This window comes from Crocodylus porosus, unplaced genomic scaffold (assembly GCF_001723895.1).
Source record: "Crocodylus porosus isolate Cpor-Errol unplaced genomic scaffold, CroPor_comp1, whole genome shotgun sequence".
NCBI classification, from domain to species: domain Eukaryota; kingdom Metazoa; phylum Chordata; order Crocodylia; family Crocodylidae; genus Crocodylus; species Crocodylus porosus.
Genome location: NW_017728943.1, coordinates 105349698 through 105360330, shown reverse-complemented (window position 1 = coordinate 105360330; position 10633 = coordinate 105349698). Strand labels below are relative to the sequence as shown.

The window sequence follows — 10633 nt, the reverse complement described above, 5'->3', positions numbered from 1 at the left end:
TGATATATTTACAGGTTGGAAGCCTACCAGTGCCTAAGTCACTGTAATAAAATAGAATACATTCTAAGTATCTTTAAATTTTGGTGTTTGATTTTAGGTTTTTTATCATGGATAATCAGAGCTTCCCTTGCTTCCTTTGCTAACCAGGATGCAGGCCCCTCGCTCCCAAGCCACAACCCCCCTACCCTTACTGGTGCCCCCCAGCCCTGACAGAGGGGGCCCTCACCTTCCAGGACTATGGGGCTGTGGGTGTGGTCGGCAACACCCAAGCCCTGGCTGCTGCTTGCAGGAGGTGGCAGCTGCTGCAGTGGAGCAGAGTTTGGAGCCTGACTCCCCCTCCCCCATAGCCAACACAGCCAGAATGGGGGGTGGGGATGGATGCGGGCTGCATGCTGTGGGTTTGGGCTCCCCACCTGCCCCTCCCAGGGCCTTGGCAGCCCAGCAGGTGGGACCCAGTACAGCAGGGCAGAGTGAGGCTGGGTGGGGAAGAGTGCTGCTGGGAGCTCCACACTGCCATGGCGTGGGACCCCTGCCTGGCTGGCAGCAGTGAGGGGCACAACTCTGCACAACTCAGCCCCAGCCCTGCCCAACTCTCTCCTTCCCTTCCTTCCTTCCTTCTTCCCTATGGGGGCCTAAATCCCTCTCCCCCTGCCAGACTTACCTGGTGGCGCTGTGTGTGTGTGTGTGTGTGTGTGTGTAAGTGCACACGTACACATGGCATCTCCTGCTTGGCTGTCCCCTATAACCCCCACCCCCAGCCCCTTGCAGGCTGGAACTTTGCCTGCCTGTAGAGGGCTCTTTGCAGGCTGGCAGAGTTCCCTTTTTAACTGAGAAAAATCTGCATTTTTCTCAGGTTAAAGAGAAAATCTGTGGGTTTTTTTCCTTGGGAAACAGCAAACTCGGATCCCTGGTCGTCATTGTTTTATTTATTTTTGTTACATTATCATCAAGCGGTCACATCTTTCTTTGCTGGGTCCTTCACAGGTACATGAGAAAAGGCAGACCCTAGTCCCAAAGAATGTTTTTATTCTTTTTCTTTATGTCCCCTCAAGGTTAAATAAATCACCAGCTATCCTCTGGCCATGTAAAAGCATTCGATTTCTACCAGGAGAATTGCTGTTCTCCCAGCAGTGACAAGCACCTTCAGTTTCTCCCCTGGGGAATCATATCCTTTCTGGGAGAAAAATCTATCTTCCAGGTGTCAAATCTGGAAGATCTCCCTTGCAAGAATGAATGCTTGTAGGTCTGGTCTGGAGGGGTAAGGGATCAGTGAGGCATTGTTGCCTGCTTCTTCGCCAGGTTGGGAACTGCCCAGTTTAGGGAACAGGCTAGGGGATTTGCCCTCACTGCCCCCCTCCCCTCCTAAACCAGTCTGGGAGGGGACTGGAGCAGCCAGGTGAAACTCTAGTCTGAGATTGCCAGGTGGAGAATGAGTTCCCCAGCTGCTGCTCCTCTCTGCTTCCAGTAACTATGAGCAGAGGATCAGCTAATCCTTGCTTTCTGCCTGCTCAGACTGGGATCCCAGTCCATATGCATAGTGACTTTTTTTTTAAAGCCAGGTGACTTCCTACTGACATCCTGCCCCTTCCTGGGCAAGCTAAAGGACAGGTTATATTGATGGGCTTCTATAAAGCTCTGTGGCCCAGGGAGCAGCTCTCTAGTGCCCCTGGCTGGAGACCTTACCTATCTACCTCTCTAGTCGGGGCTGGAACACATGAACTCCTGTCTGGCCTCTGTTTCATTACCATATGAGCAGTGTAACATTCTGATGTGCCACATGATCTTAGGGTTACAGCAAGGATACAACTTGCCTCTAAAATGACAAATGAGGATTTTTTTCATTAAGGAATAAAATAAATATTAAACATAACTCAGTGGGTCTTTTTTGTTCTTGTTGCTTTGTTTGTCATGGAACCAAATATCTTTTGTCTTGACTGTTTTTCAGAAAATCCTATAATTAACACCTTTTACTTTTCTTGGTATCTAAAAGATGTGAACCTCTTCTATATTGCAGTCAGCTCGTTTTTTTTTTTTTAGGTAACTTTGGGATGTGTAAAACCATTGAGAAGCCAGTATCAGGCATACCATGATTCAGATTTATGGAAAGTTAGCTTACAAGAGAAGTGATCTGAGTGTAACCACTGAGAAATATCTTTCTTTCTGCAGGGTGCAGGTCAAGATAAACTTGGAATCTATGTCAAATCTGTTGTAAAAGGAGGTGCTGCAGATGTGGTTAGTAAAGTTTATAAATATTAAAACTGTTAAAATATGAAAATGTCTAATGGAGAGGTAGCTCTAGTAGAAATGTTTTTAATTTTCTATTTGGTTGTTAAAATGTATTGATATTTATCTCATATAGGTTTAAAGAATGTTTTCTTTCCTCAACTTGTAATTAGGATGGTCGCCTGGCAGCAGGGGATCAACTGCTCAGTGTGGATGGTAGAAGTTTGGTGGGGCTGTCCCAAGAAAGGTACAGTATACTTTTTATCAGGTGTGTGTAGAGGAAGTCAATACTGGTATATTATAGACCACAGTGAATAAGAGCTCTGGTAGTGTAATGAAAGAAATGAGAGTTGGATTTTAGGATATTTCTCTCTATTGTCTTATTAAATGTATTGTATGCATCTTCAGTGATAAAGGCCTACCACTGAATTCCTTCCATAGTTTTAGATGAGTATTTCCATAGCTGTAATAAAGGGATCTATACGAGGAAAAAATGTTGTTCTTGGAGTTTTGAGTCTTAAGTTGGAATAGAGGTTTTAAGCCAATTTCTAGCTCTAGATTCTAGTTCTAAATTTTTAAGTATTTTGGCATTTGGTATGAACTGCTGAAATTTAAGATTGGTAACTGTCTATATAATTGCTCTTTTATATTCTTAAATCAACTTGGTACTCTTTTCTAATCTCCCAGGAAGAATCAGTGCTTTTAAGTACAAAGCTGAGGGTGTGGAAAGAACATTGTTGAATAGTACCTGTAGTAGCAGTGGCATAGAAAGGATTGTATAGAGAGGTGCTAATTTAAATGGCATTGTGCTTAGTTAGTTGTTCTTGACTCTTATCACAGGGCAGCAGAACTCATGACAAGAACAGGTTCTGTAGTGACCCTGGAAGTAGCAAAGCAAGGAGCAATTTATCATGGTCTGGCAACCCTGCTTAACCAACCATCCCCAATGATGCAGAGAGGTAAACGATTAATTGAATAACATTTTCATAATGCTTTTGAAGTACATGTGAATGTAGAAGATGCAGTATTTGCCAGGAGCTTGGTGTTACAGAATTAATGCTAGTGTCTTTTGAATTAGCATGTAGGATTACCAACTATGTAATTTCATCTCTTCTGTCGCAGTTCTGGAAATCACCTGAGCATGTTATAACCATATAGTTTAGTATCACATGGTGGTCATATGCTTGCTTGAATTGATGCCCTAAAGAAATTTTAAGCACGTTCATGAAATGAAGAAATAATCTGTCCCAGTTCAGAAAGTGGGACAATGTAAAAAGAAAAAAGGCATCTTCCAGATGCAGTGTATGTATTATGTATTAAATTTAGCTCATCCAAAGGTGCACAAAGGTTTCTGTGGGTAAGACTGAGAAATTGGGTATTTTTAGGACGATTAGGTGAGAGAGAGAAAATACATAAATGCCCTTCTCTTGGTAAGTCACAAAAGCCACGGACAGGAAACATACCTATTCTTCCAGAAGATCCAGCTTATTTTTACATACTGCATAGAATATTATATTAGTTACATGTCTAATAGTAAGTAAGTGCATTATTCTTAAAGAAGCTGAAATTCGACTTTTGCAAGTTGTTTAAGCATAGATCCATCTTGGAGGGATTTGCTCTAAATAAATGGAGAGGCCTAGAATTCAGGGAATTTTTTTTTCTTTCCTTTAAAAAAAAAAAAACAAAAAACTCCGCTCTTGAAAAAATACTGCTTGCTGAAGAAGTGGTAATACTTGTCATATCTAGTTTAAAGAAAAAAAGAAAAGAAAAGCAAGTCAGAAGCCATTGTACCATATTTGGTCTTTGTTTTTCCAAACTCAGAAGCCTTTGAAATGGCTGTTCTTAATTTTCTGTATCTAGTCTCTCTTGCTTTTATGATTGCCTTTTTTCTCCCCAATATGATGGGGATTCCTTTAAGAATCGGTGTTTTCATGGCCTAGTGACAACTTTATAGAACTTTTATGTGAATAATACAGTACATGTGGGAGCTTTCCAAAGTTGAGTATAGAATTGCATAGAAAGGAAAGGGTTAAAAGAATAAACCCTTATTACCCCAGCTTACAGCACTGCTTCAGACACCATATGCCTTTCAGATTAATCTAGAGATTTCTTTCAGTAAAAGTTGCACCTGGCTTTGCCAAATTTTTTGGTGTCTGTTGCAAAATCCTTTTGGAAGCCTGTGAATCAAAAGAATGTTATGCTGTCAACACAAGAGTGGGATTGTGTAGCTGAAAAACTTACAGCAAAACATATGCTGATATGAAAAGCATAAGGTTCAGTGTTTTGTAAAGGAATAAACTGGGTGGTGATTGTGCAGATGGAATGGGAGGAAAATAATGTATAGATCCTAACCTGTTGCAGTTTCTGACCGGCGTGGCGCAGGTAAACCCCGACCAAAGAGTGAAGGCTTCGAGCTGTATAATAACTCTGCTCAAAATGGGTCACCTGAGAGCCCTCAGCTGCCTTGGACAGAGTACAATGAACCAAAGAAGCTTCCAGGGGACGACAGATTAATGAAGAATCGAGCTGATCACCGCTCCAGTCCGAATGTGGCAAGTAAGCAAAAGTCTAATTGTTTTATTATTCTACTGAACATTTATTTTTCTTGCAGTTTTCTTCCCCTAAAAAGAGGGAGAGGTATGAATGGTTAAAACGATTTACTTAAAATACTGACACTGTCATAACAGTAGTGCGGGTAATTTTAGTAAAAGTGAAACTAAATTGCAGCATTATTATTGCTGAATTTTCATTGGCTGATATCTTATTAAATAGGATGTAAATGCTTGCTACTAATTTTCATTTAACAATGCCTCCTTTAATTCTTCAATAGATCAGCCTCCCAGTCCTGGAGGAAAGAATGCTTATGCTTCTGGAACAACCACCAAGATAACTTCAGTCTCTACTGGAAATCTTTGTACAGAGGTCAGAAGTGGCAAACAAAAGATTGGCTGTTAACATCCTTTAAATATCAATAGAAGTACTGTGCTTGAGTTAAGCAGAAGTTTCAGTGAAGAATGTTAACCGAATGTCACTGAACAGTGATTTGTATTTATTCTTTTTCACTGTGACTTAACGAGATTATATTATTGGCACACTGCTGAAGATTATCACCAAGTTTTTGTCATAGCATTAGTATTCAGACTTGTTTGTTAGAAATAAATGTATGCAATAAGCGGTGTGTACTTGAGTCAAAACTTACAGCATATTTCATTTTAGACTAATTTTAGGCTTCTATTCATTTAGCTTAAGATGAAATTGAAAACCATGTTTAGAAAATTTGCTTTTTAAAAATTGCAAATTAAAATCATTGTGTACAGAATTGATTAAGTGTAGTTTGTCCTCTACCTTTTACAGGAACAGACACCGCCAGCAAGACCTGAAGCTTATCCTATTCCCACACAAACCTACACCAGAGAGTATTTCACATTCCCAGCTTCCAAGTCTCAAGATCGAATGGGTCCTGCTCAGAATCAGTGGCCAAATTATGAAGAAAAAACACAAGTCCAGGCAGAGAGTAGTCACTCAATCAGTGCTGCAATGCAGGTTAGAAATTTGTATTACAAGATCTAAAAAGCCTTGCTCTTTCTCTAGCAGATCACTCAAGGCACTTGTTTAGAGTGCTAAGGTTTCTCTTTTAAAACATCTCAAGGCTTCCAGAGGGCGGGGGAGTGTTTTGGGGTTTTTTTGCAGAAAGCAAAGAGAAGTCCCAGCCCCTATGCAAGTTTGTAGAAACTTGCTGAATTCTTTTTTTAAAGAGAGTAAAGAAATCTCTCAATTTCAAGACCAACCCATTGTCCTCAATAAAATGTTTACTTCAGAAATACAAATTATATTTCAAGTTCTCTCATTTGAATTGAGATGAACATTACTACTATAGAGTCCAAGTGCCCCTCAATCTTAAATGCGTTTATCTCTACCCCTGTAAAGTTTGTGAAGTACTGCTATCCCCATGTTTATTGTCTGAAGTCATACAGGAAATCTGTTAGGGGAGCAGGGAATTGAACCTATTTCTCTCAAGTCCCAGGCTAGTCCCTTAATCACTTTCACATTTCAAGTAAGCACAGAAAAGGTTTAAAAGTGGTGGCTAAAAATCGCCATTGAGCCTCAGCACGTGAAGAAGGAATCCTAAAAAGAAGGTAGGAACTGATTTTGCAGGCCACATTTATGACAGTAATCCTTATGTATGCATACCAGTAATGCTAGTGCATTGCATGGTAATAATTTGTTACCTGCAATCATTACTCAACGTCTTGGTATGACTCAGCTAACTTGCAGATGGTAGTTATATTGCAGCTTGCCTAGCTGTTTGCAACTTTAGAAAGCTAAACCTGTGTTCTTAACTTCCATGGTGTAAATTAGTGGTAAAAAGCTAAGGAAAAATTATTATTAGACATTAATACTCCAGATCCTGACAAAGAGCAAGTGGCTACTAGACGCCCACACTTTGAGTGGCGGCCAAATTCTGCCAGTTTTGATAAAGCAAAATTACCTAGAAATATGCGTTAGGTGTTTTGTATGTATATGTTAAGTTTTGTTTTTGTTAGTATATGATATGTTTTCATATCAGGGATTTTTAATTTCAAAGCTGATGTAAATCAGACTTCAAAAATCTCAGAATGATTTTGCTTTTCTACAGCAATAGCTTGTGGATTTCATCTTTGTTTGAAAAGACTCTTTTTTTTTTTTTTTTCTTTCTGGCAGTTTTAGAATACTTATTGTAAAAGCATATTTTGCTGAATGAGCTCTTCCAGATAACAACTAGTCAAGGAAAATTATCACTAGGTTTGAAGGCACTATTTCTGCTGAGTTAGTGGGAGCTATGCTTGTGCAAGTTCCAATAAATTGCTGGCTGCCTTGAAATGCTTGTTTTTATTATGTAAATGCACAAGTCGTTAGCAAACTGTTTGGCTAGGTGCACTTTCACAATTAATCTGACACAAATAGCTGTGTGTTCGGAGCTACTGGACTAATAGAGCATAAAAATGCACTCTTTTATCCCAAGTAAGGCATTCTTTTGAGGTCATAGTTAAGGTCATTGGTGCTCCAATTTTGCTGCTTGTTAGCTGGTACATTCTGTGCTTAATCCCAAAGATTTCATAAAATTTTGAGGTATGAGTATTAGTTTTGAGAAAAATATTTTAGAATTAAGAGGCACAGTCATTGTCATCATGGTTTTGAATATTTTCACATCTAGGGGGGTTTGTAATGGAACGGGACTTTCCTAGCTGGTATACAGTAACCGTACTTAACAGTTTCTTGTGCTTGATTATCTTCAAAATGGTGCAAGGGTACAGACAAAGAAATCCTGAACATCCCCAGGAGACAGGTGAAATTAAGACGTGATCACCCATGTCCCCTCTGACAGTAACAGAGAATGTCTCTAGTTGGAAATAGTGGGGAGGAGCACGCAGATGTCCCCTCTCCCCCTCAGCATTCCTTGTATTTGTGTTCAGAAAAGAGAAATGTTTTGACAAGGCAGTTGGAAGCTGAGCTGGAGAGTTAGTGTGCTTGAGTTACTACTGTTCCAAACTGCCTGACCCACTGTGGTTGCATTGGGGAGGAGTTGTTAGGGATAGCCCTGAGAATTTGTGCGATGGGGAAGTTTATTGGCATAAGCTCTGCTTTGTTTTCACCGATTCTCCTGTTGCAGTTTCACAATTGTCTCAGACCTTGCAAAGCCATCCAAGGCTTGTCTGATTTTTAAAAGCTTGAGTTGTTTTGTAATGTTAAGTAACTGAGAGTCTTGGGGGAAACATGCTGGTTATGAAAGTACTAAACTTTTACCAAAAACTTTTGACTAGTAATAGAAAGACTTCTTGGTAGAACTGCAGTTAGCCAACAATTTTTATTATTGCATATAAATTTTAATGCAGATTGAATGTATTCTATTTTTTCCAGCGTGTGGCTCGTTCTCAGGAAGAACTGCGAGATAAAGTTTTCCAGCCAGAGAGGAATCGTTTGGAAGTGGTTATACGGAAGGATGTGGAGTACATTGATCGCAAGTCAGACAGTGATCCGTGGATGAATTCATCTGTGGATTCCAGCACATCTAGCCAAGAGCATCTGAACCATTCATCCAAACCTATTTCCCCTGGTTCGTGTTTAACTAAAAGTGGACCTGGCCGGTGGAAAACTCCAGCTACCAGCCAGCCGACCCCTGTGGCAGTTTCCCAGCCCATTAGAACAGACCTACCCCCACCACCACCACCTCCACCAGTGCATTATGCAGCTGAATTTGATGAACTGCAAATGGATTTGCCTCTTCCACCTCCTCCCCCTCCAAACCAGCTAGGAACACCAGCATCTTCCCAGGTAGCTGCTGCAGAACGTAAAAAGAGAGAGGAACATCAGCGATGGTATGAAAAAGAAAAGGCACGTTTGGAGGAAGAACGAGAGAGGAAACGGCGTGAGCAGGAGAGGAAACTGGGCCAGATGCGGGCTCAGCCACTAATTCCTTCTCAGCCTATGGTTCCTCCTGTTTCTGTTCAGCAGGTAAAACCAGAAAAGCCTTCAACATTGCAGAGGTCCCAAGAAACTGTCATTCGAGAGTTACAGCCCCAACAGCAACCCCGAACCATTGAGCGAAGAGATCTGCAGTACATTACCATCAGCAAAGAAGAACTATCTTCCAGTGATAGCTTGTCTCCTGATCCCTGGAAACGGGATGCAAAGGAGAAGCTGGAGAAGCAGCAACAGATGCACATTGTGGACATGCTGAGCAAAGAGATTCAGGATCTTCAGAACAAGCCTGATCGCACAGCAGAGGAGAATGACCGCCTACGCAAACTCATGCTTGAGTGGCAGTTCCAAAAACGACTTCAGGAGTCAAAGCAAAAGGATGAAGACGATGAAGAAGAAGAAGATGATGATGTGGATACCATGCTAATTATGCAGCGGCTTGAGGCTGAAAGAAGAGCAAGGGTAAAAGTGGGGGTAATTCTTTCTAGACACAAGTGTTTTATTGTAAATTTGTATTGCAATATTCCTACCCAAAGTTAGAACGTACCACAAGATAGAGGAGAACTGGACTTCTGATGTCCCTGTCTTTCATTACTTAAAAATTGTCTAAGGAAAAGTGCTCCAAGGTACTTTTATTTTATCATTGAGATGGTGGATTATAAAAGTGTCCTAAGTTACTAACTGCAGAGCTTCAGCTGGAAATGGACACTTTTTTTGGGGTAGGAGAGGATATTCTTTTTGGGGAAATGGCATTCTCCAGTAGATAGGCTGTTAAGTTTGGTTGGAAAGAATTAGCTGTAATCCTTTAAAGTAACACCCTCCATTTGTTTCCTGGTTGTTTTGGTTTTAAATTTAGTAAGATACGTTCTGAAGATCTTGAGGGAGGGGAACTGAAAAAAAGACAGTGTTTCTTTATGTATTTTGTGTAACTCTTTGTGCCTTCTTTACTCAAGGCCAGGGTATTTGCAGCTGTTAGATGAAATATTATAATTAGATTGCATCTAGTTTTAAAGTCTTTGCTGTGTTGGCTGCAGATAAGCTTGTCTGCTAAACTTCTTGTTTTCTATCCTCACTGAGAAGTCATTTCCATAAAGAAGCTATATTTTTCTTTTTATGATTAATAATGCAATAAATTAACAGATGTACAGGTTAACAGTTATTAACTTAAAAAAAAGCCATCTCCTTAGGACCTTGAACATATCTTTTCAGGAGTTGACCTAAAACTCCAGGATAAACAAATAAGTAGTCTCACTAACTAAAAATATTTATGCATGTTTGCTTGACCTTCAAGAATGGCTGTCAATTTTAGAAGAGTATTTGACTTGAGGATTTGGCAGCTTGGTTTGCTAACCCTGGGTGGGTTTGGAGGGTTTTTTTGCACTTGCCATGGTTTGTGTTGTTACATTTTTCTTGTGGAGAACTTAATTTTTGTTTGAGACATGTTGCATTTGCGAAGTGATGAAAGAAGACACTAAATGTATCTTTGGCAAAGCACTTCCACTAATTCTCAGCATTGCTAATGCTGTGATTGTCTCATAAAAAATCCATGGGCATAAAAATCCACGTAACTGCCATTTGCTCAAAAATGCTTTAACATGTTATTGTAACTTTGACTTACAAAGCCATGTGTCATTAAAAGGCTTTGTAGATGAACTTAACATAGGATTCTTTTCCATAAGCATTTAATGTAAATATTAGTCATGGGTGAAGTTCTTTCAGTGTTTTAGAATATTGGTGGTTTTATACTTTTCCACTGCAAAATATAATAGGTAAAAAGTCCTACAGAGAGTGAAATAAACTTTACTTAATTTCTTTCTTTTTTTTTTTTTTTAAAGAGCTGCCCTTCTTTTGCATTATCTGCCTGATTGGCTAGAGATGGCATAAGTATAGTATGAAAGTCTTCAATTTCTCTTGCTTTTAAATCTTTCTAAATCAGCTAAACTAACAAATC

The 10633-nt window shown here is 40.0% G+C and overlaps 1 protein-coding gene across 17 annotated transcripts in view; it reads left to right on the top strand.

The window, feature by feature from the left end:
- The window catches only part of AFDN (afadin, adherens junction formation factor), a 129038-nt gene that overhangs the window by 101344 nt on the left and 17061 nt on the right, over window positions 1-10633 (top strand). For 16 of the 17 annotated variants that reach the window (XM_019549929.1, XM_019549938.1, XM_019549936.1 and 13 more), the window contains 7 exons: window positions 2167-2232; window positions 2397-2470; window positions 3064-3182; window positions 4585-4779; window positions 5054-5145; window positions 5578-5766; window positions 8122-9144. In XM_019549929.1, coding sequence (XP_019405474.1) covers window positions 2167-2232; window positions 2397-2470; window positions 3064-3182; window positions 4585-4779; window positions 5054-5145; window positions 5578-5766; window positions 8122-9144 — 1758 coding nt within the window. The remainder of the gene's footprint in view (window positions 1-2166; window positions 2233-2396; window positions 2471-3063; window positions 3183-4584; window positions 4780-5053; window positions 5146-5577; window positions 5767-8121; window positions 9145-10633) is intronic. The other variant, XM_019549932.1, reaches the window with a different exon arrangement.